This window comes from Astatotilapia calliptera, chromosome 11, assembly GCF_964374335.1.
Source record: "Astatotilapia calliptera chromosome 11, fAstCal68.1, whole genome shotgun sequence".
Classification (NCBI taxonomy): Eukaryota; Metazoa; Chordata; class Actinopteri; order Cichliformes; family Cichlidae; genus Astatotilapia; species Astatotilapia calliptera.
In genome coordinates, this window is record NC_137432.1 from 20332498 (window position 1) to 20360491 (window position 27994).

The 27994-nt window shown below is 40.5% G+C and overlaps 2 protein-coding genes across 4 annotated transcripts; both read right to left on the bottom strand.

The window, feature by feature from the left end:
- Positions 1 to 6686: 6686 nt before the first annotated feature.
- Positions 6687 to 8592, bottom strand: snx10b (sorting nexin 10b). 2 transcript variants are annotated; one of them, XM_026185369.2, is made up of 6 exons: positions 8387 to 8592; positions 8025 to 8111; positions 7826 to 7926; positions 7618 to 7719; positions 7257 to 7466; positions 6687 to 7154 (listed from the first exon to the last, which is right to left on the bottom strand). In XM_026185369.2, exons 1-6 carry the CDS (start codon positions 8417 to 8419, stop codon positions 7043 to 7045), a joined length of 645 nt encoding a protein of 214 aa, XP_026041154.1. In that variant the 5' UTR covers positions 8420 to 8592; the 3' UTR covers positions 6687 to 7042. The 2 variants fall into 2 exon arrangements, with proteins under 2 accessions (XP_026041154.1, XP_026041153.2); XM_026185368.2 differs by having other exon boundaries at positions 8025 to 8158; positions 8387 to 8502.
- Positions 8593 to 10459: 1867 nt separating this feature from the next.
- cbx3b (chromobox homolog 3b) lies at positions 10460 to 15077 on the bottom strand. 2 transcript variants are annotated; one of them, XM_026185367.2, is made up of 5 exons: positions 14760 to 15077; positions 14203 to 14343; positions 13938 to 14094; positions 13346 to 13506; positions 10460 to 11787 (listed from the first exon to the last, which is right to left on the bottom strand). In XM_026185367.2, exons 2-5 carry the CDS (start codon positions 14340 to 14342, stop codon positions 11667 to 11669), a joined length of 579 nt encoding a protein of 192 aa, XP_026041152.1. In that variant the 5' UTR covers position 14343; positions 14760 to 15077; the 3' UTR covers positions 10460 to 11666. The 2 variants fall into 2 exon arrangements, with proteins under 2 accessions (XP_026041152.1, XP_026041151.1); XM_026185366.2 differs by having other exon boundaries at positions 14775 to 15001.
- Between the last annotated feature and the right edge of the window lie 12917 nt (positions 15078 to 27994).

Consider the following 27994-nt stretch of genomic DNA (forward strand, 5'->3'; position numbering starts at 1 on the left):
GCTGTCAGCTGCTTCTTCTGCTCTTTAACCAGGTCACAGAGCAGTAGATCACAGCTTCATAGAGAGTTTCTGTCAGGCATAACAGAGTGTTATTTATGTGGTATCCCCTGGCATTTTTCAGGAAATGTATTACATCTCCAACTGGCCCTATGTCAGCATTCCATTAAAGCTTCTTTTCCTCAGTCTAAATCTTAAAATTTGAAATAGACACACTTTAAAGGTAAGTCACTCTTAATTGAGGTCAGTTTCTGTGAACATAACTCATAGCAGCTGACAAATTAAGGTTTTTTCCGCTGGCTCGTGACACTGTGGGACGATATGGTGTATTCAAAGTGAATGCTAATGACAATCACAGCAGGAAAACTCATATTTCTGGAAATTTGAAGCTTCGATTTTTTAAAAATTTATTTTAGTGGTTTTTTGATATCTACCATCTAATGTTATGAGCTGCAGAACAGGGTTAGCGGTGGGGCACTAAATATAGGTCTAGACAGGTCATTTATTAGAAGCACCACGCCCACTTTTCTCACATGTTATAGGTGTCTGCTCTCTCTTCGCGTTAATAGCCTTCTGGGTGCTGCAGACAGCGATGTCGAAAGAGGACTTGTATATTTCTGGAGCGGGTGACAGATGTGGCTCCAACGTCCGAAAGTCACATTTCCTGGCCTCAAAAACCTCACCATCAACCCCCTACTTGATACTATGATTAGCACCATCACATCTAAGCTGGTGTTTTCACTAATGAAGCTGTTAATGGTGTGGTGATGATTGTCAGCCCTCTCATTTACTGTATACATCAACGTTTCAAGCAGTTCGTGTTTCAAGGGTGTGGAGTCCAGGCTGTCAGGCAGGTTAGAGCTATGTGCTGACATGTCACTCAAAATAAATCAGGCTTATCAAAGTGACAGGTGTTTGTCCACCTGCTATAAACATCTCCCACACCTCGCTCCTGCTCCATCTCTTCATAGATTATTTATAATGCTGCAGCCTCCATAGCCCAGCCCTGTTTACTCTCTTGTTGTGGCTCTAATATCAGGTCGGTGCTCTGCTGCTGATTTACTATACTAGTTAGCGAGGTGAGTAATGACCCGGGATGGTTTGGGAGGATAGTTTGTAATCAAAGGAGGTCAGAGATGCAAGCGATGTTCTAACTGTAATTACAGCCCTGTGTACCCCTTTCACCCACATACACTGCAGCTGTCTGCCTCTCAGTGCTGCGTAAAAGAATCACCCCCCATCTCTTGCTAGCTCCTCTTTTACTGCCCTGAGTTAGATGCCCCTGGTTGTAATGACCCCACCTTTAAGTTGAGGTCCCATCTCAGTGTCAGGTCTTTATATAGCAGCAGTTTTCAAGACAGCCCTCCAGCAGTGGAAGTGAAGGCGTGAGGTTTGAATTACAAGAGCTTGCTGAGCTAACTGAGGCACTGGATAGCAGATTGTTGCCATCACTCCCATTTAGTGTCAGCTTTGGCATGTATCCAGGCTCGGGTCCTGCCAAGCTAACCTGAACTCATTTAGTGCCCAAAGTACACACAGAGGTATTCATCATTACACTGTGACAAGACCACATCTTCATAAGTAAGAACACTGCGGTAAGATTCACATTCAGATTGATTGATTCAGACATTTTAAGTTATTCAGTTTTACTGCTTTATATTTTTTGTATTCTTCTCGTCTCATCCTATTTATAATACAGTACGTATTATATAGAGGAAAATAAAGAGGCAATGAGATAAAATGTTATGGTGCCATTCATCCTCATATCCACATTATGAGGAAAACCCATGCACTACAAGGAGAATGTCTACAGGTGCATGACCTATCTGCTGTGAGGCAACTGAGCTAACCAGCCGGCACGATAAACAACTTAAATATGGTAATGTACTTTCAATTAATTCAATGTCCTCTCCATAGCTTCCACCTACAGGTCACATGATGCCCCCAAAACCATCCTGCTGAAGAGGGCCAGAAGTTCTAACTTCACAAAGCTAGACAGTAGAGCTATGACACTGTGTCATTACATTGTTTGCATATACTGCTCCCAAAGGTCAAGAACAAGCATCCACGCTCCAGTGGCGGTGTATATTTAACATCCAGAGTGTTGGTAACTTTTAAGTAAGACTTTATGTGTGTTAACCACGTCTGCACAACTTCAGACTTCCTGGTGTGACAGTCCATATCATTTTACGTGCATATTAATGAATTTGACATAGGTCTATTAAGGGTACCATGAATAATAATCATTCAAATTTAGGATACTCATTACATATGTATTACATGAGTAGCAGGTGGGGTAATTTGAGTAATTTGTGGCTATATGCAGATATTGGGATGATGGACGGTGTCTGAAGAAGACAAGCTGAGCCGGTCAGTGGATCTACTGCAGAGTAAGGAGAATTTAGGCTCATCATAAAAGATTTCTCCTTGCCTCTTATTTCACTTGGACATTTTTATGTTTTTTTTATTTTCTACCTCATTGCAGCCGTGAGCTGCCTGCTGATTTACACACACTGCCAGTGAAGCTCAGAGGCCCCGAGAGATGGTGCCCTCTACCCCTCCGTTTTTCCCCCTTCTTTCTCCACCCTATGTCGTCTTCTCACTGCCACCACTGGCAGTTTCTCTGTTCCCTGAAATGGGTCTGACCAAAGAGCTCCCCCTCTACTCATACCTCATCCCTAACAAGACATTTCGTCTGGAGGGTTTGCTATTTACACATGATCTTGTGACACACAAAAGGCTCTGTTCCCCTGTGCCAAGATGCGAATGCATGCAAAAATGTACTACACATCTCCCTCTCTTTCTGTCTTCATCTATCGGTTGAGCTATTGGTCAACCTATGTACTAACAATCATTACACAAGGACTTTTGATTTGATTTGATTTGATATACCTTTATTAGTCCCACAAGGGGAAATTTCATAAGGCTGCCGACCTATTGCACGCAATGGCGGCTTCTATATTTTTTGCAGTTTAAAGAATTTGTACTTCCAATAACACAGCAAACCTGCAGCTGGTGGCTTTGGAGGCTGTTTGTATGGGAAACAGTACAAAACAACCTGTTCCTATGCCAATGAAATGATCACAAGTTTACACGACTATGAACTGTAATAAAAAAAGAAAGAAAAAAAAAGACTAAAAATATTTAGTTTCTTGTCATTTCAATTTAAGGAGTTACCTACTAAATTATCATCTATTCATTTTTTTTTAAACCTAATTCTAAGTCAAAGTTAACAATTTAGAAAACTCAGTCAAAGCACTTTATTTTAATATGGATTCATGCATACTTTATAAAAAATGTTGTCAAATTTAGATTTAGCAGTTAATCTAAGATGCATGTTTTTGCACCGAGGGAGGACACTTATGTAGGCGCAGGGAGAACATGCAAACTCCACACAGGAAGGCCCCACCAGGGGAACAATGCCCTTCCACCAGTGTGTGAATGTGAGAGTGAATGAATAGTGGAATTGTACAGCGCTTTGAGGTTCTCAAAAAGCGCTATATTCTCATGCTATGCTAACATTAAAAAAACAATAGATGCCAAAAGAATAAAGACCCCTGTTTGTACAACCTGCAGGCATATGTTCCTTTCTATAAAACGAAGGGATTATTTCATTGATTAATGAACATTTGTGATTATATATGATCAAACACATTTGCTCTTTTAAGACAAAGTCCCTCCTTGTCATACATCTGTTTTTAAGATGCACAAACCAAAGGAAACACATCTAATTTTACACACCATATTATTTGAGGAAATTACCCAGCAATGATCTCATCTTTTTTTCCCTCCCTCAAGCCGATGCGCTCAAGGCAGAGGAGCTAGTTTCATGCTGATCAGCTCTGATTCTAGGGGATGGGAAGCTGGTGCATGCCTTGGTACAGTGATCACGTCGGTTCCCTGTAATTGCTACATCTACACATCAACAGGCGACACCATTTGCAGGGGAAATAGCAGGTTTAGCTATACAGAACTCAGAAAAGGTAAGGCTGCAGAATTTGATGGATGGCTTGTGTCATCTCATTTTCATCTGTGACATTTGAGTGACACAGAAAAATGTTTCAACCCTGAAGATTTTTTTTTCCTTTTTGTTTTTGCTTTTTGGTCAAACTGAGGGTAGGTTTGGCTTTTGAATGTGCACATGCACAGACACACACACACACACATAGAAGGACAGAGGCACACACAGCTGCAAGGACAGATGTAAAAATCCTGTTTTGGCTGTCAGGTTGTGGAAGCTTTGTGGCCCACAGTAAATCAGCACTCAGTACTGGCATGAAATGTAAGAGACCTTGAAAAATGTTCAGTTTCTTATTAACGCTTCAGTAAATCCCCAGCTCCAAGATCTGCCTATAGTGGAAAAACACGCCGTATCGCCTGCGTGTGCTGTTGTCATATCACCAATAATGTATATTCATGGTATCGTTTTGTTTAGGCATCAGCCCCTGTCCACTGGCAGTGCAGCTGGCTTTCTCTGATATCGACTCATCCTGGTTCAATGGAGTTGCAGTCACAGAGATTTAATATCTCAAATGGTGCTGAGCTCCTATTGCTACTAATGGATTCTGTATAATGTGGCACTTAAAATGCATGAGCAGGCTCTGATTTATCTGTAATTTGCCTCCACTGGAGCATATCTCCCTCATTTCTTCCATTTGTTTTTGGCTTTGTAGACATACCCTGATTGGGATTTCATATTGTCACATGTTTGACAGTTTGGTTAATTCCAAAAGATAAAATGTTTACTTTTGCTTATTCTGATGCGGTGTTAATTACAAATCAGATGTAATAGCAAGTCAAGCATGTGATCATAGACATTAGATGTGGTTTATTTGAGCTGTTGTGGCAGAAAGACATGCTGACTTGGTCTGAGGCAGATGGGTCTCTCCCAGAGGGGCCATTTTCATTTATTTGGTCTTCGACTACTTTATGTGTCAAACAATAAGCATACTAATTAGATTACGCACAGTGAGGGTATTTGCCCAGGGAGAGTGAAATTTCATCTTCTACTTCTTCTTCATTTATTGTCCCGCTGTTTTCACTCCAGCTGACCACACTGGGGGTCACACAACATGGAGCAGGGAGCCACTAGCAATTGATCTGATGGGTTTAAATGTCTCCTTGTTGTCATGGTAGCAGAACTGCAGCGGCAGGGTAGGCTCAAGGTTAACGGCCAGTGGATCGGAGTACTGAACCATCAAATGATGGGTCAATACTGCAGGACGGGTCAAATTGAAACTAGCAAATGGAAACATTTCAATCCACAAGACTGCTAGTGACAAAAAGGAGTTTGCAGTCACAAAGCTCTGCAAAGGGAACTTAGTTCATTGTGCAACCTGCAACTCCAAAGCTCCCCAAGATTACTTCTTCCCTTTTACATTTTTGGCATCTCTTACACTAGCATCTCAAGGGCTGTGATACATCCTTCATTGGTTTCATTAATATTATGAAACTGATGAGTCTAAAATGTTTTAATTAATTAAAATTTACATGACAGCTTTTCTTTTCTTTTTTTAACAGACAAAGTAATTTAATTCTGAATGACTGAAGTTTATTTTTAAAATACCCACACAATACCCAAAATGTTGCATCTTTAACTTCAAGAATTCCTTCAAACACTGACATGATACAGTGTAGCATTTTACATAGGCTTCTTAAAAGTCTGTCAGGGTGACATGCAACAATATTGGAAAGTCAGATATCATTAGACTGAACAGTTCCTGTTTAAATAGCTTCTTTGCAAGCTATTTGCAGGAAGACAAGACAAACATTTTTCAAAATTTATTAAGTGGAAATAGTGAAAAACATTCATATGTTTGCACTTGAACACCTACACCTTTGTCCGAAGGTGCAAAATACTGCTGACTACACGTCAAGCATTGGTAATGGTTGCACATACATATATTTCACTATAGTAGATGCAAATGAATACATATCTACTGGATGCGCATCTTTCAGAAATGTGTCCCACCTTCCCGTGGCAGCTCGGTCGGCGGCTGTTCATCTCAGTGTGTTTAAGATGACGTCACTGCTCTGTTCTTTCTAACATAAGCCTACTATCTCTTCCACCCTCTGAATTCACAATAAATCTCACCCAGCTGCTGCAGAGGAAAAAACCAAAGTAAGCAAAACACTTCATCTAATGAGTTTTGCAGATATGTCAGTTTGTCCACTCCCTTTACTCGTTATTACATCTGCAATAAAATAAAAAAAAGCACGGTGGTGTTCACTGTGAGAGCAGGCGTGTGTGTTTACTAAACACACACGAACAGACACGCTGAGATGTGACTGCAGTAGGTGAGCTCAGACTAACAAAAGCAAAGGAGACAGGTAGAAAGGGTGTCTTGTCATTGCAGCTGGCATTTTGTTCAGCAGGGAGCAATGTAGCCTGTCTACCCGATAGCCCTCTCAGACAGGAGCAAGTCCATTGGGATCCCACAGGACCTCCTACCAGCCACACACCTGACAAGGGGGCTGTCTAAAAACTCTGCAGAGACCCTATTACACATGTCATACTGCTAAGCACTGCGGTGGCCACCAGATGACAAGCTTTCCACACCCTTCCCTTGATTGGGAGTGAAGCACAGAGAGGAGAACAAAAGGCTTTCACTGCACTCATATCTGACCAGTTTCAGTCTCAATGACCAAAATTCAAGCAATGTTTATGAAGCAAAGATTATACAAACGCATTGCTGTTACAACACTGCCATCTTCAGGCAAATTGTTGGTACAACTTTGTATTTATTCAGACAATCTGAGAACGTGCAGGTAGATATGTAGATAGATATAAATGTAGATAGATAATAGATATGTAATATACAAGAGGTAATTTTTTATTATTATTTACTGTGCAAATTTCAAACTAAAACCTCTCATCAAGAACACAAGAAGCTGTGACATTTTTTTTAAATAAATGAAATAATTAAGACGAGACATGTTAAGTGCAGTAACAGGTTTACGGTAATAGCTTTTTCCTTCGCTCATCCAAAACATTGTATGGGTGCAGAGACTCCCACATTCTGTCAGCAGTATGAAGATGATGCTTTCATGTAGAACGAGATAAGCAGCTCAGCTCTTCCTCCTGGCTTGTTTCAATGAGATCAAGAGAAGAAGCTTCCAAATCTTTAATCTTGTGTTCTGGATCCCTACCCTCGGAGCTGGAAAAAAAAAAAGACAATTTAGTGAATTAGGTAGAGTGAAACTGACTTCTAAAGACTTTCAGTTTTACTCATGCGGTGAGATCAGATCTTTTTTTTTACCTATCTGAGTCAGAGTCACAGGAAATTTTGAGGTTATTGTGCAGATCCTCTTCTGAGTGGAATCTCCGGAGGCCGCAGCGTTGCACAGCCTGAACCACAGAGTAGTGCGTCCTTCCAGCAGCGCAGGCCTCTATCATAGGCACGCTAAGCTGTGACTGTAGGAAAAGGTGAAGGCAGCTGTCGGACAGCAGCAGAGGGTTCTGAAGGACTCTGAAAAAAATTTGGGAAAAATAAACACTTTAAAACTTCGCCCGGTATTACCTTTAGAAAGAGTCAGTCATGTGGTCCCGTGTTTGTACTCCAGTTTTTGTTTGACTAGGTCAAAGTTCATAAATGCATTGATCTTTGGGTTCTCACGTACTGTTCCAAAAATTTCTGGAGCCCTTTCATTCGATCAGTGATCTGCTGAGCGTTATTAAGACTGAAGAAAGGGTTTTTAGGGGGCAGCCCTGGTACATGTACCCTGGAAAATCAACAACAAGAACAACAAAATGTCAGGAACAACTGAGCACACTACTTTAACTATGAGTAAGTAAACTTTAAATTCAAATCTCAGTGGATGAACTTACATTAGCATCGAATTTGCCTGCAGTTTTCGCCTGAGCCATACAAACTCACTGTATCTCCTTCTCACTTGTGAGATCTTCTTGGTGAAGCACACACTGTCGGTCTAAAACAGGACACCCCAGTGTCACACACATATCACAGTAAAAATGCCCTAAATGAAAGAATAACGATTCGACCAACTGTCTTAAGCATTTTACTTACATGTAAACAAATTTCATAGTCTATGTAGGCATGCCAGAAGTCATTCTTTTGCATCCGTGGGTCCCGTACCCAGACACTGATGACCTGCTGCATGGAGAAGGCAGGACAGAGACTGAAAGACTGAATGGAATGCACTGTGTTGTGAAAAAGGGAAGGATTATATTGGCAGATAGAGGAAGTAGAATGACTAACATCACACGAACCAGGATAGGAAAATCCAACAGAGAATGGTTTCATGCTTAGTACAAACACGGTTATTTTCAAAGTTGTGCCACAGTTTAAGGAAAACACGTGACTCCTAAAAGATCTTTCTTCTTGACAATTAAGAAACTGTCACATTCACAACACTAATTCAGACCTACCTGATTCTCGGTGCTGTCAGTTTCTTTTCTCATGATCTAAAAGATTCAATCTCAATAACTGTAAGTCAGATAGATAATAGTGGTCCTTAGCACTGCATTTGTGTCTTTTATTTCCACCTTTACAGGTTATGGAGCAAAGGTTTCAAAATAAAGTCACAAGACTGATATAAGCACCTCCCTCTAACTGTCAACTCAGCAAAACGAGCATTCCTAAATCGGAAGCATTGTTAGAGAACATGTGTCAGCACAACCAGATCAAAGCAGCTAAAGTTACAGGAAATCCATACTTTGTTAGAAAAAGAGACAACTGCTGTAGGTTTTTTTTTTTACACCATCACAGTGGATTTTACACGACACAATCAAGATATGATTGAAGTGGAGACTTTTGGCTTTAATTCACAAAAGTTTAACAAAAAGTTTAGTATTAACTGTTTATAAATTACAGCCATTTTTATACACAGTCTTCCGTTTTAAGAGGCTCAAAGGTAACTGCTAGCAGTTTTGTGGCCAGGTGAGGCCTGTTCATTTGTTATTTTGTGACAAATGAAGTAGACAAAAGATCTGGCGTTAATTTAAAATGGTGAAAATGGTTTAGATTTTAAATATAAGGTCTAATGAGATGCCAATCTAAGTGAGGAAGGCCGTCATTAGGCTGAAAGTGAAAAATAATCCTCTCATAGAGACAGCAAAAAATTTAAGAGAGGCCAAATCAACAATCTGATCTGTTCTTAAAAACAATGAGATGCCTGAAAGATCACAGGAGACAATTGAAGTGGATGCTGGTAGCCAAGTACCCAAGGGTACTGCAGAGGCCTGTTTTTAAGTCCATGCCAGAACATTTTCTGTGTCTAACTCCTTCCACTCTCTCCCATCTTTTCTGTTTACTCACAGTACTGCACTATCTAAAAAAAAACAAAGAAAAAACAGAAGAACATAAAACTAAAATACATGATGACAGAATCGTTTCCATTTGTAAGGAAAAACAACTTTACAGCATCTAACCAAGTCAAGAAGAGGTAAGCATATCATTGACAGGGTCCAGAGTTTAGAAACACCTTCATGAATGTAAATACAGAGAGTTTACAGCACAGTGGAAACCACTGGTTATACTCAAAAACAAGAAGGTCAGATAAGAAAATACCTAAAAGAACCTGCACAGTTCTAGAAAAAGTATCTTTGGACAGATAAACTCAAGATTAACTTGTGCCAGAATAATGAGAAGAGAGAAGCATGGAAACAAATCATTATCCTAAGCATACCACATCATCTGTAAAATATGTGGAGGTAATGTTATAGCATGGGCATGTATGGTTGCCAATGGTAAAGGGTCACTAGTGTTTATTGATAGAAGTGTACAGCACTATACTTTTCACTCAAATGCCACAAACCTAATCACTTCACAGTGCAAACAGATAATGACCCGAAGGACACCACAAAAGCAACTCAGCCATTCCTGAAAGCAAAAACGGGGATATTCTTCATCAACCACGTCAGTCACCTGATCTCGGCCTAACAGCGTGCCTTCCAGTTACTAAAAACAAAACTGAATCCAGAAAAACCCACAAGCAGCACCAGACAGTGACCGCAGCACAGGGCTAGCAGAGCCTCTGAAGCATGGAAAAAAAGTACGTGGTGGTGTCGATGGGTTCTAAACTTTAGGCATTTATTGACTACAAAGGTTTTTACTTTTAAAATGTTGTAAGTTTGTCCAATTGATTTCCGCCTCTGAAAATGAAGCACTGTCTAAAAAAATCACTGCAATTCCTAAAGAGCTGCATTTTTTACAGTAAAACCCTTGAATTAAGATTAAAGGTCTGCACTTTAAGCACATCTTAACTGTTAGCTTTAAAATCCACTGTGGTGGTGCACAGAGGAAAAAAGAAAATCACAAAGCTTGTGTTTCTGGACCCAACTCTGTGTAGCCCATTTAGTGCCAGAAATGTAATGTCAAATGAATCATCTCATATTAATGTTGTTGTTTTTTTTAATAATTTGGAATTGATCATTTATTTTAGGAGTAATTGGACCACATAATGTGAGAAATATAATCAGAGTGAATCAAGATGCAAAAAGTGTCAAAAAAGGTTTCATTTATTCACAGACTTCACAGATCCATGGTCAACAGTTACAGTAGTTCTGTAGCAGATGTGTTTTTAGGAGGTTTGAGGTTCAGCTGAGTGTCCCATAGCAGTCATGGGAGATATGTCGAGTCAGAACAATGCCACCAGGATACAGATATAAAGTACACAGAACTGTATAATTACAGTCAATGAATGCCCTGTGTAAACTGCACAGTCTCAGATCTAAAGTGCTACATTTAACAATCGTCTTACGCATTTACGGTGCACAAGAGTTCATTTTGATAAGTGTAAATCTCATTAGATTTACTTAAGAAAATTCATGACCTTCTAATTCAACTCAATTTTATTTATACAGTGCCAAATCACGACAACAGTTGCCTCGAGGCGCTCTTATTCTGAAAAATTCTACAGGGCTTCACTTTTTGGATCAAAGCACCAAATATTTAAATAATCTGAAACGTTCTAATTCAATAAACAGGAGAAAACTGCTAATTTACAGCAGGTGATTAAAAAAAACAAGGGAATTTTTGATGGGCAACATTTTTTTTAAAATATATATTATTTAACATCAACCACAAGGGTCATAAAGAGATACAGTAAAAGCTGTGTCCATTAACACTTCACAACCTCACACAATACAAGTTCAAACAAGAGGCATTCCAACAACAGGGCTACAATCTTCAGCTCTAACCAAAAGCTACATAGGCTGAAGGCATGGACTTGGACAGTAGTTTGCTGGCTCTGGCAGTAGAGTGTCGCCGTACAGGATGTAAAGCACACACTAAACAACCGCAGGGCCCTTCCAGTGTAAGATACTGGCATCTAAACAGGACTATAAATACTAAATTACTCATAGAACAATATCTTCAAAACAAAACACAACCACAGTGATCGAGTCCGCTACATGATGACACAGGAAAAAAGCTGCAACGGGTTAGTCTGACCTCAGATCAGCCGCTCTACATAAAGGTTAGCTTGAGCCTCCATCAGAGTGTCTGCAAAGTCACAGTGACCTTTTTTGAGCACCACGGGGCAGACAGCACTTAAAATCCACCACCGCCGAGGATGTCACACCTGCCAGAGCTCGAAGTGCTTCTGATGCCAGCTGAAGGAGGACATTTGATGGAGGCTAAAGTTAAGCTTCAGATGAGAGCACAGCTGTTTATTAGTTCTCCTCTGCACACAACCCACACACATTTTTACTGCTCGTCGTCTCCACAGTGCCAGGTCAGCTTCTGCTCGTAGAAGTCGATGACCACCTGGGGACATCTGGCGCTCGCTTCACGGGCCGGCAGCAGGGCAACGTCATCCGAGTTTTTCCTGTGGGGATACACGCAGCAGAAGGAAAAAGACTGAAACCGCCTCTTGTTTTTAATGGATGTAAAATGTCTTAACAGAAACAAATATTTCTGACAGTTTTTTTTAATGGAGAAGTAAAGGGTAAGGGGACTCTACATAAAAGGGGCACTAGATTTTAGCTTTAGCTTCCTTTAGCTCATGCTCCATTGTTCCACCAATTCTGTTAAATTTAGCCAGTAATTTCTCACAGTGTCTTGCTGACAGATCAACAAATGTAATAAAGCATATCATCACTGATTTTCAAGAACAAGGATGATGCGTGCCTAGCTGAAGTAACTACAGAGGGATAAAGCCATGAAAACACGGGACAGAGCTGCCAAAGCTCAGTTAAGAGGAGAGGTGATGATCAGTGAGCAGCAGTATGACTTCATACTGAGAAAGAGCACTAGAGACACGATGTTTGTGCTAGTTTGCTTAAAGTGTTAATGGAGAAGTACAGAGAAGGAGTTGCACTCTGTCTTTGAGGATCTACAGAAAGCATATGACAGTGTACCAGGCAAAGCTGAAATAGGTAGGACATGTGCAGAGGAGGGATAGTTGATACACTGGGCAAAGGATGATGGAGACTGAGCTCCCAAACAGCAGGAAAGAAGATTACAAGAAGAGAAGATTACAAGAATGACAGAATGGGATGCAAGGGACAGACTGAGACAAACAAAGGGAATTAAACATTTTCTGACTGGCTATGCTCTTGTGGAGGAGAAGTAAAAAAAATGACTTGTTTGCTTAAGGGAAGCAATATAGGACTCTGGCGTCTTATCATCATATCAATGCCGTGCTTCTTTGAATGACGCGGACATTTGGGTAAGGTCAATAATTTGTGGAATTGTGTGCAAGTGTTTGCTTTCCGTAGACCTCTAAACTTCCAGCCCTAAACATGAGCACATCTTTCACACTCAAAAAATTCCAAGTTCTCCAACCTAACAAAACTCATTGAGCGTTTTAAAAGACTTCAGCCAACCGTTTTACAAACTGTGTTTACAAACTTTACAATCTGTTGTAATTCAATATAGCTCCTCTTTCATAAAGTAACTACAATCGTAGGTAGTGTTGCGGCTCTGCTGGACTCCCGGACACTAACATTTGTGTATGTAAATCAGAAGAGAAAAAAAAAAGCAAAACGATCTAAGCCGATCACTCGGAGCCTCATAAAGGTAGATCTTTGCAGAGCTGGACTTAATAGTCCAGGTACGCATAGTTAAGAGCCCCCGAGTCTATAGCTTAATGGTTGTGTGTAATGATAAACCCAAAGCCCATCTGCTCTCTCCAATCTGTTACTAATAAGGTTTGAGGTGGTCAGTGTCAACTTCCAACTTCTCTTCTCAAGTAAATGATCATGCATATATAAAATGTTGGAAAACTGCAGTTTCCCACAAAGCAACAGCAACAAAAACATCGAGTCCCCCCCCCCACACACACACTTTGCTGTCTGACTCTGGCTTTAAATATTAACATTTTCCACGTTTACTCAAGTGCTGGCATTTATTATTCAAGGACAGAGTAAAGAGGAAGCAGTCACCATTTGACTAGGAACATGAGCTCTCCCTTTCTGTCCGTTGAGCCGATGATGCATTCGGGCTCGAGATAAGTACTGAGGTCACTGGGGGAGTTTTTCTGCTCATCATCGGGCTGAAGGACGCTGTTGTCCGTCTTCACAGCCTGAGCCTCCTGCACGCAGGACTAAAAGAACAAAATAAGAAAAGGCAAAGTTCAAAGTTGCAGCACAGATTTACTAGACATGATAAGAAGGTTGCTAAGTCGAGCCATTTCATTTTTTCTCCCTCACTGTACACACCCATTGCAGAAAAAAGGGGAAATTTAACTGGTTTCATTTTCAGGAGCTTTTGTAAAACTAACCTCTTTAACACGACATTTAGTTTCAGATTGAGCCTTAAAACAATTTCTGACAAGGAGTCAGTTGACTCTATTCCAACCTCAGTCTACAACTAAAGGGAAAATGCTACCATACTTCTATTGTGTTCCCTATACTTCTATATTTTTCATTGTTGTTCTCCCTTTTGGCAGATTTAGCTGCAGAAGTTCTGTAAATAACATGGAAACAGACAGACATACAGACGATCCAGAAACTCCAAAATTCCTCACATACTCACAATTTCTGTCTCTTCCTCTGCCATTTCCTCTTTGGGAACAAACCCTTGCTCGGGTTGCTCTTCTTCATTCTCCTCGGTGAAGTGGGCGTTTCTCAAGAACTCCTCTATGAGTTCAGGACAGTCCAGGTTGTCCTCGGGTTCCCACGTGTTTTCTGCACTGCGGTTAGAGTTAACAGGAGGAGGGAAAGGCAATTTTTACTACGGTGGATAAACGGGTTACACAATCAAACCGTTCAAATGACTGGTTCTGCAACATCCCACTCACTCAGTGAAGCCCTTCCACTTCAGGAAGTACTCCACTCTCCCATTCGAGATTCTGCGGCGAATTATTTTTTCAACCACAAACTCCTGGACAACTGTAGTCTCCTCAGTCTTCCTCTGTTTGGCAGTCTGCTTCTTTCTCATTCTGCCACGATAGAGAATAAGCGAATGAATGAAGGCCAGGGCAATCACAAGAACAGGGAGTTCATTTCTTTTCGTGCTAAAAAAAACAAACAAACTAAACACGGTGGAGTCAGGAACATTCACTTTTATCTCCCTGCTGCTGGGATTTTTTTTTCCAGCAGAACATGGCAGTGGCGACTACTCTGCTGTGCCCTTCATACAATGATCGGCACACTTGTTACAGCGCTCCACCTGCTGTTTCTGTCGGGTGATTGTGCTCCTTCAGTCCAAAAAAAGCAACATGTTAGTATCGCCGTGAGCGTCGTTCACTCACAGCCTGGTTACGAGCACATTTAGCAGACAGCAGCCCGAAACATGAGTGAATAGAAGCGTGCCTCGGTGATGCATTAGACGCTGTAATGAACAATATGCACGTACGCTCTCGGTGTTTACTTAATCTCGGAGGGTAGCCTGCTGCGGTGCCGCTCGGCTCTGCTCTGTGCTTGTCGCTGGAAACAACATGCACAAAGCGCCGGTGACGCTGCTTTGAGCTCAAATGTGTCGGTCGATGTGAGTAAATGAGCGAAACAACTTTTCATGAATGAGTTAAAATTAAAGATGGCCGTTGATGCTCGGAGGAAGTGGTTGCCAAGGGAAAAGGTCATGCCAGGAAAACCGGGAGGAGACGACGGGGACGCGCACAGCAGCGACCAATCAGGGAGCAGTCCGCTCGACCGTCCCAGTCCAGCGGTCCGGAACAGCCCTGCCACCCATGGGCGTCAGCGGGGTATGGCAGGGCATGCGCACTTCCTATAATGTATTTCACAAATTTTGTTTTATTTTATTGGAAACAAAAAGACAGTCCGAGAATACAATAAATAAATAAATAAATGTATTGTGTCTCCTCCCGGGATCGAACCAGGGATCTTGGTGCACTTTAGTTTTATTTAATTTTAGAGTACTTCCATGTATTTCCAATTGATGTTACATAAAGTTCAATACATTTAAGAGAAAAATACCATCCACTTTAAAATGATACAGCGGTGGGTTTATAAAGCAGTTGCAATGAATGTAAATTCCTGATGGAAATAATATACTGAATCGCTTCATTTTGCATTATTTTAAACGTTTGATGCTATTTTTAATATTTAATTTTGCATGATATTGTATAGTAGAAATTCTAATACAGAAAGTGTTACTTAGTATTATTTGAGAATACTTTTTTACTGTTTTCAGTGCTGTAAAGACACTGGGCTTTGTCGACGGGGATCTGCTCCCCTCAAACTCTGAGGCTGTACTGTTGAAATCGCAGGAAAAACAGTCTTTGGGAGATTTGACTGACAGTTCCCCTCTAGCCAATGAGTAAACTCAGAGCTACTGATTGGCCAAATAGCCCCCGCCCCATTCCATCCCGACCAAAGAACAGGCCTTTCCACTTTGCTTTCCAGCAGTTACTCCACACTGTTTTGTAAAACACCACTGGGGGACGCTGCCAGCCTGTATTGGACTGATAGCACCTCTGTTAGCCGCTGTCAATAGATTTATACTGGAAAGCTCACAGCCAAAAGGCAGCAGCTCCACATTGAGTTTTTCCACCACTCTCTCGCAGGAGCTGTGCAGAATACAGCTTCTACTGGTACCATTTCATTGTCAAGGCAGGATTATGCAGCACTTGGTGTATTTGATCATAAATTTATGTATAGACATAAACTTACGTAGTCTAACAACACTACAAAAGTCCAAAGATGTATCAGACATACTATAATCAGAAAGGCAGTCAGGAGGAGGACAGGTGACTGGTCTAAAGTAAACAGCTACCATTATTTATATTTGGACTGACCACCTATCCCCCTTGTGCAGTGGAAACTTTTAAATGAGGGGGCCTGTAGATATTAACTTCATGAATTGTAGATTCTCTATTGATAAAACCAAGGTAACCTGCTGTTTTCTACACTGTTTAATTATTAACACTGTGTCGAAGATACTCCAGGCCTCCAGATACAAATGCTACGAACTGTTTTCACACCAATTTATAAGTACATTGAGAACTTAGGGACCCCCGCCTCACTCAACAGACACACTAGAAATATAATCATAATTATAAGGGTCGACCCTTTTCAGTGTCTATATTAATACTGCAATACAATATTCCCATGTTGTGAAACATTATTTTGGCTGTCTCTCTTATAACTATGTTTTTCAGCAGTTTACAATTTAACATCCTTTATTAGGTGTGCTTTATTAAAAAGCATTTTTCGTAGAGCCACACCATCCTTACAAGACATCTTTTTCCTCCATGGATTGGTGTATTAGTTGACTGAGACACTGAGGCAAGACATGTGTTGGTTATCAACCAAATGACCCACTTTTGCCCTCGGACCCCTTCCTGTCTACTCTTCTGGGGATTTAGTACAAGTTGCTATAGTAACGGAACAGCTAATAGGCTTGGGCTGTCGCTGTAGGCCCAAGAATGGCAGTAATGCATGCAGTGAGGTCCTGTCTAGATTTACTACTGTATATATTGTTTTGGGGGAAAGCAGGTTATTTTAGATTTGCATCCCAGAATTAACATTAACAACTTTTCATGAGGAGATTTCTTTTTTCACTGTTATTGATTAAATGACAGTATTGATTGAGACATTGAGAAGACATAGTAGGTGAGTAAAACTGACCCTGTAACACTTAATGTTATGGGTTTCAACCACTCCTCCACCACAACTTACTATTCATATATAGACTAAAAACTGACCAACAAACATTTACATAAGCATCTGTTTTTGATAGTTGTGGGAAATTTGATATTATTGATCAGCCTCTGGATTGCAGTAGTTAGATTTAGGTGAACACTGGCATATCTGAGATGTTTTATAAACATTTGTTTTATGTCTTACACAAATTTGTAATCTAAATAATGTTACTACATGTAATAATAAAGTGATTTGAGGCCTTCCTGGTGCCTTGAATGCAAACTGACTGAACCCCTAAATTGACCAAGGCACTAAAAATGAAATACAGATGTTGATGAAATTACATGCTCCAGTGTACAGGGTGAAAAGATATATTGCGTTATGCCGTCATCCCTTAAATCTACTAACTTCCCTCCCAGACAAGCACATTCCACACACCCACTGTGAATGGAGCCCTAATACAGATGGGGCTTGAGAGCCATTCTGTCAGAGCAGAAATTAGTCCAGATGGCTAGATCCTGCTGTGAGGGGATGTGGATGGAGTGAGTAGTGGTCTGTGTGGCTCAGGATAGGCCCGAGTGGACTCTTTTCACATGGTGGGCCCCCGGCGTTCCCTTAGTTCCAACTTTGAAGCTCTCAGATTACAACCACGGTGAAGGAATTCATGTCAGTCCTTGTGTTCTTATCAAGTCTGTGGTTATATAAGACACAGAATCCAGTAAAACGTTACTAAAAGTACCGGTGGTCAAAACGAGATTCAAATAAGTCCATAACAATTCACTGACTGCGCATTTGTAAAGCACTTTCTTGGATATCATTTTTGCATGTTTTGAAAAAATTCAAGTTCCTTGCCAACTCTCCCTTCATCAGCTTCAAAAACTGACTTCAGATCATATTCAGAGTCACATACAAAGTCAATCAGGGTACTAAGTGGCAGGCTCCAGTGCACTTTATGTCCTCGATATTTATGCAGCAGTGGCAGAGAGAAAAGAAACTTTTCACGAGTAACAGATGACGTGGAACCACAGACCACCTGGATCTACTTGCAGAAATCTGTCTCTTGTTTCAGAACATTTATGGTGCCCCAAGATACTTTCCTCTGTGTTATTCTATACCTGACACTCCAGGGCTAGAGTCGTGTAGTCATTACCAGTCTTTGTGTCTGCAGAGTTACTGGGAATGCATACACTAGGAGTATGCATTACACTACAGGTTTCAATCAGACAAGAAGAGATTAATATAGCATAAATGTATTTTATTAAAACTACTATCTGGTCAAGAAAGCTCATCTAAATGCCAGCACAGAGAGAAAGAATTATAATTATTTAAGGTAAAAGGTAGCTTGGGGTTTTCTGTTGCAGATCAGCTGTAACACTCCCTGCAGAAAACGGAGTGAAACAAAAATCGCAAAGGTGTAATATAGTTTACACAGTCATGCGTTCATCCATGTGACATTATTGTCACCATAATATAACAAAAAAGCCATCAAAATTAAAAAAGCAGCCAACAGCCTTTGATTGTGCTTGATGAATACAAGGATCTAAGGATTTTTATTGCCATGAGGTGAAACTAAATTTTGCACTCAAGTCCTAGTTAAGACCAACAAAAATAACGCTCATCAAGAGCAATATATACAAAGCCAAGAAACAGTATGAGTATAAATAAGAGCTTGAGAAGCAGCTGCGTCTCTGTGCGTCGTCAGTTTGAATAAAGAATAAACCTGAACCTGGTGAGATGAAAGTTTAAGCAGCACAAAATTGACACTCTGAAGAACCTCTACCATCTTTCCAAGAAAGTAAATAGTTTCCAGCTTTGGTTTCATACTGTATGTGCTTATTTGGAATATTCAGAGCTCGGCCCTTTGCAGTACTCAAAGAAACTCCATGTAACCTTTGTAGAGATAATAAATCTGTTCATCTGCTGAACGGAGGGAGAGGGAAAAGTCACACAGTGGAAGTGGTGCTGACTTCATCACATGTGGGTCTCTGCTGGGAGATTCCGCCCCACAAAGCGAAGCCCGTAGGATCTTGTAACACTGTGACTGATGGGTGAATGGCATCAGTGACAAGCAACTCCCATTCCCCCTGGGGCCAATGTGGCACAAAGTGAATGGATAGGAGTGGTAGGGAATAGATCGCCTTTGAACCTAAAAAGAATAATTCCCCCTTCTTCCAGTGCTGGTCTTTACTCCCGCTCTCTCTCTTAGTTCGTGCCATTCTTCTTTCACTTTTTTCCTTTCTCTGCGGTGATTTTTTTTGTCCTTCTGAGCTTTGTGGCTGACGATGATGACCTGGGGAAGAGTAGAATGTGAATAAAGTTGCTGTCATTTCAAAGAAGCGATGTGTCACTCAGCTCTTGTCTGACTTTATGTCAGAAAGAAAATTTAAGCTTTAAATAACACGGCACCGACGTTGTCCTGCAATTATTGCATAAGCCTAACTGAACGTAACTCGTTTGTTTTGGATAAATGTAACTCTGAAAATAGACTAATGATCCAGGGGCATTTTTGTGAACAAATTTCAAGAAAAGATTTCATGATGTGACATTTTCACATGCCCTCAGGAGCGCCGAATGCTTTTAATCACGAGCAACAGTTTTTGAACAGGTTACAATCAAATTTGTTCCTTTTTGTGTTGCACTTTAAGGCAGCTAGTCACTAACTAAAGTTTGATGGATTGCTCTCCTCTGGTTACCCGCACGGCAACGACTGCTGCTGTCTGCGAGGAGATTGTTTGCGTTTCTGTGGCCAGCTTTTGTCAAACATCCTCTTCCATTTCAGTTTCTTGAAATGTTAAGTGTTCCTTTTCACCGCTGTCCATCACCACCCAGTGAATCCAAACAGGGAGCGAGCTCCTCTTCTGTCATGCAGGGAGAAATTGAGACAAAGGAGAAGAGGGAAGAATGTACTGGCTTGGTGTGATGACAGTGCTTTGTTTGAATCCACAATATCGTTGCTGGCTGCTTTAAGTCAACATGTGTGGGTGTTTTTCTTATTTTTTTAATTATATACTGCATGTAAGAGTCTTTTTTTAATGGGTTGGTATACTAACTGACATACAGTAAACTCCTATAAGTAGTATAGTCTTTATATTTATCACATGAATATGAGCGTTATAAACACTGGCCTGACTCCTAATGTAAGTAGACAGCTGAAAAGTACTTTATCCTGGTGAGAGGACCTTTGCCTTGGTAAATCTCCTTGTCACTGCGCAGCTGCTGACTATCTGCTCTCATCGGGTGCAGCTCCACAAACTGCCGAATCCAGTCTGTTGACCTTTCACTTCTTTTCTCTAACACAGCTGTAGGCTTTGAACTTTAGATCTGCTCCACATCCCCCCGTTTGGCTGCAAAACTGGCCAATCTGAAATCAAATCTCATGTCTGTTCTTCACAGGTCCCCCCTCAGATACAGAGCAGTTGCTTTTTGGCTTCTGGGAATCTGAAGCTTTTCTTCTTGAGCCAAAAGAGCTTTGACTATTACATATTTTTACTCAGTCAGGCCTGTAGCAGCTCTATGCCATCTGAAGTGATACTGAATAGGCTCCAGCTTCAGCACATGGTGAGAGCAACCGGCTCTTATGTCTTGCCTGCCTGCCATCTGGAAAATTACAGCTTTAAGTAGGCCCTTTCAGTAATTACCCTGCCAACTCTGAAGAAGGGCTCCGAACACACCGTGATGAAATCTACATGACTGATCGAGTGAGGCCATAGCAACTGAGAGTATAGTAGAAATGCAACATGCTCAAAACCTCCTCTTGTTTTTTAAGAAATGGCTACTTCTGGACACTGACATTGCTTATGATCTCTACTACAGTCTTAGTTGTATTTCTCTAAACATGGGTGAAGGTCTCAAACTCACCACAAAACCTTTAAGTTTTGTTCTTTTATTAACGAGTAAGTCAAGTTCTCTGACACTGGAAATCATTTATATCAAATGATATTTGATATAAATCTATAGTGTGTTAATAATATTATAATATCAGACTGAATCTCTAAAATACATTATTTTTGTCTGGGAATAACTGGCTGCTAGCCTATAAGCATGCTGATTTCAAGAAGAAGAGGTTTTATAATCTACTTTGCAAAAATAAGAGCTTTTTTTAGGGATCCTGGGGGAAAATGGTAAACTATATTCAAACTATAACTATATTCAAAATCAAAAATGTACATAATCAGCATTAGACAGAATAAACATGCAGCGTATCAGTGTCAAAAGTCACTCAGTGTTGAAATATAAGTTTAAATATGTAAGTTTACATACATTCGTGAATGTCTTGGTAATTTTAGGGCTTTTAACAATTTCTTAGAATTTAAAATGAATCTTTGAAAAACAAGAATTAGAGTGAACAAAGTTTGAATTTATTTGGATTTTTATCCACACAGAGTTGAAATTATACATGAACTCACTTAAATCTTTTAGTAATGAGACCCAAACTGATATTACAGAGGAAATTGGTTATGATATTCAAGAACAATCCAGGAACCACAAAGGCTCAAGTTTATGATGAACGGGAAACTGCCAGAACACCAGCATCAATGTCCACAGCCTGCAATTACTGTAATATTTATGCTAATGATGAGTGTATGCAAACTTCTGACCACAACTGACCACAACTGTAAATACAATAGCAAAATACTGTTGGAAATCACTGGACATCCTGTCGCCCCTGTCTGTTTGCTACTGGTTTTAACACTTAAAGGTCTGACTTTTACAACAATCATTAAATTGCCTCCATTTCTAGAACAATACTCTATACTCTGCTCCTAAATTATGTCTACACCAGCACACACATCCTTACTCCTCTTCCACTGGCAGGTAGTTACCTTCATAAAATATGTATCAGAGTAGTCTCCTTCATGTTCACAAATTGTTGCAACTCAGTTGCTCTCAGGCTCCATAAATGCTTTACAATACTCGTACATCATAATCGACACCTGTGCGCTCAGCAGATTTTAGCAATACGATGAACTATTCTAACACGTGATAACTCACACAGTGAAACAATGTAGTGAAGTGCTGAGAGTAAAACTGTTCTGCTTGCAGAAATGTCATATCTGGTGATCACTAAAACTTATTTAAGCAGTTACTGTTCAAACTGAGGAATGGAAATTTCAAATTTCAGGATTATGATTTTTAGAGAGTTGGCTTTAAAATTTGTATTTATTTATTTATTCTTTCAGATGGGGGCTTCTGTATAGGATTACATTTTGGGTTAGGATCATGACTTCTTGCAGTCTCAGCTGGCTGGCAACTGCAGTTCATGAAACAAAGTCAGTTCCCATAGACACCCATGTTATAAAAAGTGCTGTTTACAACCTGATGCAAAAGAATATTTTGGACCTTGTGGATACTTTTCATAACAACTGCAGGATTCTCTTTTAAATAAGTCAAAAGTTAAGAGCCTGTCTGCTTTGATTAACAGTTGTGCTTACAGGGAGTTGTAATAGACTGATGTCTCATAGGCCTTGACACTCGTCAGCGATCCACTTACAACCACCAGTTCCTAGGGAAAAATGTGAACTGCTCAACTGATTGGCAAGCGGTTGCTGGCTGTTGCTTGGTGATTTTGGACACAAAGAATTTCATGGTCCAATGCCAAAATCCTCTGTGGTTGGTTTTACTACCGCTTGGTGAGTAATTATGAAATTATGAAAAGTGCAACACAAACAAATGCCTATAAAGTACAATTTTTGGCTTTTGAAAAATGTTGGTTGCAGTGGTAATACACAACTTTTACTTTGAAACCAAACATCTTTCTAGTTTGTGTCACACCTTTTTAAATTTCACAACAATCAGCATGTAGTTGATGAGTGTCTGCAGACAATGCAGTGTCTTCTTTGCACTCAGCCAAAGCAATAACAAGGAGCTGCTGCACCCTTGTTGCGACCAGTTACACCTAGCAACTCCAGCAACAACTTGTACAACTTGTAGGGGGAAAGGCACCTTTCCTAGCAACTGGAGGTTGCCAGGGAGTCCCTGACTGGTCTCTAAGCCTACCTCACTGATGCCTTGTGCTACTGAACTGGACCTCTTCTCCATTATTGTGGGGTTAATACCTTCTGGAGCATTTTAAAAGAAATTTCTTAAAAATTGTCTGTTATTTAGCACCAATTAGCAGACATGTATGTGTCTCCCTTGAATCTGTTTGGTTTATGCCACATGCTAATCAAGCTAGCTAGGACTAGATGATAAACCTGTTGTACAAATATAGTAACTTTTCAGAAAGAAAAATAATATTCCTGTGGCCAAATCACTAAGACTTCAAAAGGAAAGCATCAAAGGGAATATATCCATACATATATCCACCTTTTGCATACAGTCTATTGTTTTAACATATCACACTCCAAAGGTCATGCCCAGGCTGGCCAATCCATTTTAAGGGTAGAGTGCTTTCAGTGTCATCTGCGAAATGTTATCCTCATGTCTAACTATTAAAATATCTTGTCCCTTTCATGCCAGCAGGGTTTTGATCCCACCTTTAATCACTGACCATTATGAAGCCATGGTGCTAATGTGGTCAGATTGATAGCTTATACTCAACCCAATCTTAACTTGTAAACTTTTGCCTTAATATTTAGTATACAGCCAAATGAGTAGTGTCTATTTTCTAATTATTGGAAGCTAAAAGTTTTCCTTTAGTCATTTGCAGTTCAAGGGGGAAAACCAAGATGTGTAACATACTTGCCCTGAAATAGTTCCTAGTGTGAAAATTTGTTTCCATAGCTTCCTTTCCGCAAGTTGGTATGGAGTGCTGAAAAACCACGAGCACTCCCTTGGTTTGAACCGCTGCCTGGGCCTGACAAAACATGAATGTGATTTACATTGTCCCTCCTCCAAAATGTCATTTTCAATTTGAATCCTATCAAGGGCTAATCTGGAAACTGTTACTCAGTGTGTCTTGAATATAAATTGTTTGCAGCTGAGAGTCAAAAGTGGACCGGTGGTAGCGGAGGGGAGGGGGCAATACAGCAAAGTCTCTCCTGTGAAATGCCATGTTTAGGCTGATGCACAGGAAACAAGCTCTTACCAGCCAGGAAATGAAGTGGCAAGCACAGGCCGGCTTGTATTTCCCCTCCTGCTTTCAGATGGGCCTTGTTAGTGTGGAGACATCAGGGCTCCAGCTTTTTGTTCACATAGAGCTGCAGCGTTTTAAAGATGTTAAGTGTTTGTGATGGCTGACTGGTATGTTGCTACGAGGTCTTGAGTTTCTCAGACCTCCAGAACCACTCCCCAGCTGCCCCCATCCCCCATCCCCTGCCTCTACCCTCCCTCTGTCTTTATGGTTGAGATGAGTGATGTGAAAGAGCTGAAACACACTTATGTGTAAGCAAAAGATAAAATCTCTGTGCGATACGCTGTAACAGTGAAATTTGTGGCTGTTGTTTCTCTTTTCCCATGCCATAATAAATAACAAAAAGGATTTGTGCGTTCCACTTTAGATGAGTATTGATAAAATACTCATTAATAAAATCAATGACAAAACACATCTGTTCTTTAGACTCTCTCCCTGCTCACTTGAAATACTCCAATACTGGCTGACTTGCATGAACAGCCTAAAAACCAAAATTGTCATCCACACATTTTCTAAAGATGAAAACTGGTGTTACACTGAAACAGACAAAGTATGTTTTGTGTTTCATGTTCACTCAAAGGGATGGATAAGCCTCACATCTGCCAGTGTTTTTCTACAAGTTCAGGCTGAACCTGTAGACTTTAAGAATCTGAAACGCTGACGTCAGATCAAACCAAACAGAAGCAATTAGACAGAGAATGGTCCCTTCATCTGAAAATGAAGAATCACATCAAAACATGTCAGGTTAAAAATCACATGTGTGATACAAAACTTGTGAATTCTCTTAGCTCTCTTAAAAAAAAAATCAATCAACTCTGGAGAATAAAGTCAGGACATTTTCCAACCTTAATCTTGACACAGAGCACACAGCAGCTTCACATGGAGTCAGACTACTGGAAACAGCGGTTTTAGAGACAGCGCAGGATGGGCAGAGTGCACTGGAGACGCGAGACCTCCCCGCTCTCCATGAATCCACTGGACAGTTAAATGCACTGTTCTCACATGGGTGCAATCTGACATCACGCAGACATTTTTTTTTTTTACGAGGTAACCGAGTTTAAAAACTGTTTAATGTCTGATTACACTGGAACACTTGCACGTCTGGCGGGTGAGGTTCAAGGCTGCAGTGCACGTATGAAAGCAGCTTGGGTAAAAGTTAAACACTGTAGGTAATTTTTTGATCAGCTCTGGTCTTTTGTTTTTCAATTCACACAGAATTCCGATTATTAGCTATACTATGGTATCAACGCCAGTATGTTCAGGAGTAGCCAACCTTTTAGTACCATTTTAGTTGGAGGCAGGATGACAGGTGACCGAGGCTCACGTAGAAACAGATTTCCTGTTTGCATTCACATGTTCCAAGGTCAGAGCTGGCTTCATGCCCACACAAGCCCGCCGCTGCTTCTCTAAAAGGACCACCTAAGTGTGAAGGCCTGTCACGACGGTGGTGAGTAGTGATTCATAGCCTGGACCTCAGGGCTAAGCTGAAGTCAGTATAAACAATTATAGCTGAGAGGGATGTATGCTGAGTGTGTTTGTGCGTCAGAGAGTGGTGAAAAGAGAGAAAAGAGAAATACTGCTTTCTGACTGAGCTGGGACTCAGTGTACACATTTGCCTGGATTATACCTTCTTCTCACAGGGAAACAGCGATGATTCACTGTTCGGAGAGTCTAAGCTGCTCTCTTCGGCACTCACGTATGAACGGTCATAGAACACATAATGATCATGGTGCGTTAAAGGGCTGCAGTTAATGTCATAGAGCCTAAACACTGCAGTAGCATTGTGACTACCAGACACACAACAGACTTTTTCCTTAGAATTTCCACCTTTTAAACAGCCTCTGAGTTTTCTGTACATACAGTCAGTTACATAAAGGTAGCGAGGGAAAAACAAACATCTCTCTGGCCTTGTAGAATAATAAAACGATTGCCTGTAGGAGTACGAACAGAAGTAACTCCCTGTGTTATGAGGTTATTCAAGTTTGAACAGTATATTGATGGCCAAGGCCTGTGTTTATACATAATGTTGTTCACAAGACTAGCGGAAAGTTTAGAGGTGAATAAAATTGTCTTACCTCAGATACAGCTCACACCTGTAGACACATGAGGCACTTCTTTGCTGGTAGTGATGTTGAGTGTGGATATACATGTGATTGAGCGTTTATTACCCAAGTGTCATACAGACCACCTGGACTTATTTTGTAACTGTCACCGTAAGATTAGAAAACAATTCTTATATTTCTGGAACCATTTGAATTTTCTCTCCCTGTGAATGCTTTGTGCTACCATGGCTTTTTCTATCTGAAAACATTTGCATTTCACCTCAAGCACAAACGGTAACAAAGTTGCAGTCATTTAAAGAGCGCTTGTAAAATGGGCCATGAGCCTCGTGGCAAAATTAACTACATTTTTTAATAGCGTTCTGGTTTAAACTAAATTCACATTCGTATATACACTTTCATTTACAGATTTACACATAAACTATAAATAATTTTGGGACATGAAAGCAAATTAACGCTGTTTCCATATTATCATGTGGATTTTAGTATCTGAAGGCAGGTGTCTGACGTGGGGTTCAAAACCAAAGCTGACTTTCTTTGTTCTTTCTCATGAATATGGAGTATTTCTTCTTATTTTTCTTTGACCTGTGAACACATAGACACACTACTGGACTATTGCATTGAGCTAATTAGAATTTTGTGGTCCAAGAACACGGTCAATGAGAGACCACAAAACACATTTTCTGCCAAAACTCAATAATAACAAAATGATGTACTGATGACGTTTTATATGTGAAAGAACAAAGGTCAACAGAGACATCATATATTTCACAAAAAGGCTTTTCTTCCCATAATTTACTCTGTAACTCAGGAACAGAAGGGGAGAATTACATTATGTTTCACATTTGTTTGGATAACAAATTATTGGTTGTTATATTTCTGGTGCTTTTAATTGACATTGAATTCATTTAAAGTCTTAATTACACATAAAATATCAATCTGGATTGTTGTATATCAGCTGTCACGTGATTTGTTGATGGAGCCACACAGTAGCATGAGAAGCTCAGCTTTCTTCTCCAGCACTGGTAACTACTTATCACAGGCAGACGTTGCATCACTTTTGCACTCCTCGTCTTATGGTTGTTTCCATCTGCCTGGAAAGAGGTTAGAAGTTGACTGGCAGAGGTCCTGTTCTTTAAGAGTTAGTGGCTCACTGCAAGGGGCTTGTTTCTATCAGGGGTGAAACAGCCGCCCGTCCATCATCCTGACAGAGTTGACAGCCATTCAGCCAAACCAGAGGAGTTTCTGCCAACAATCAAAGGGCTTTTCATTGAAGGAATTCAGTTCTGGTCTGTCATCAGGGAGGGGCGTTCCCAGCTGTCAGCAGGCCAGGGGGACACTCTGGTTCCTCCTCTGCTTTCTTTTTTCCTCTCTGGTCAGATCCATGGATTGGTCAAGAGCACACGCTCCACCCTCTCTGTCTCTCTCTGTCTCTCTCTCTCTCTGCCCTTGAAAGTCAGTGTGCCATCTTCTTTATTTATGCAAGCAATTCAGCTCAGCTGTGTTGTGTGACATTGCACAGCTGTCTGCATTGTGGCAGTTTACTTGTACGCTTTCATTATTTTTGATTTCTCATTATACCACATGTATTTTTTAGTAACTACTCTCTCCAAGTACCCTGCAGAAATGTTACTTTTCTTATTCACCACTTGAGGGAAGCAAAACCAAGGAAAACGCAAGGAAGTGCCACTGTTATCTGTAGTATTCAGATACCTGACACATTAATCCTGACTATAATAATGCAGTTATATACATTTTTAACTTGATTTTAGGATATTTCCCACCAAGCATGAAACAACCTATTTTCATCTTGCTCAGATGACTTTTTTTCACATTTTCATTTTTTTTTTTTAC

Excerpts from the sequence above, each read along its gene's own strand:
- snx10b (XM_026185369.2), bottom strand. The coding sequence starts at position 8,419 with ATGAGAAAAGAAACTGACAGCACCGAGAATCAG. Across the intron at positions 7,467-7,617 it reads CTCCAGAAATTTTTGGAACA|AGTCCTTCAGAACCCTCTGC; the intron begins GTACGTGAGAAC and ends AATTTTTTTCAG. Across the intron at positions 7,155-7,256 it reads TGTGACTCTGACTCAGATAG|CTCCGAGGGTAGGGATCCAG; the intron begins GTAAAAAAAAAG and ends TTTTTTTTCCAG.
- cbx3b (XM_026185366.2), bottom strand. The coding sequence starts at position 14,986 with ATGACCTTTTCCCTTGGCAACCACTTCCTCCGAGCATCAACGGCCATC. Across the intron at positions 13,507-13,937 it reads CAGAGGAAGAGACAGAAATT|TCCTGCGTGCAGGAGGCTCA; the intron begins GTGAGTATGTGA and ends TTGTTCTTTTAG. Across the intron at positions 11,788-13,345 it reads CTCATGTTCCTAGTCAAATG|GAAAAACTCGGATGACGTTG; the intron begins GTGACTGCTTCC and ends GTATCCCCACAG.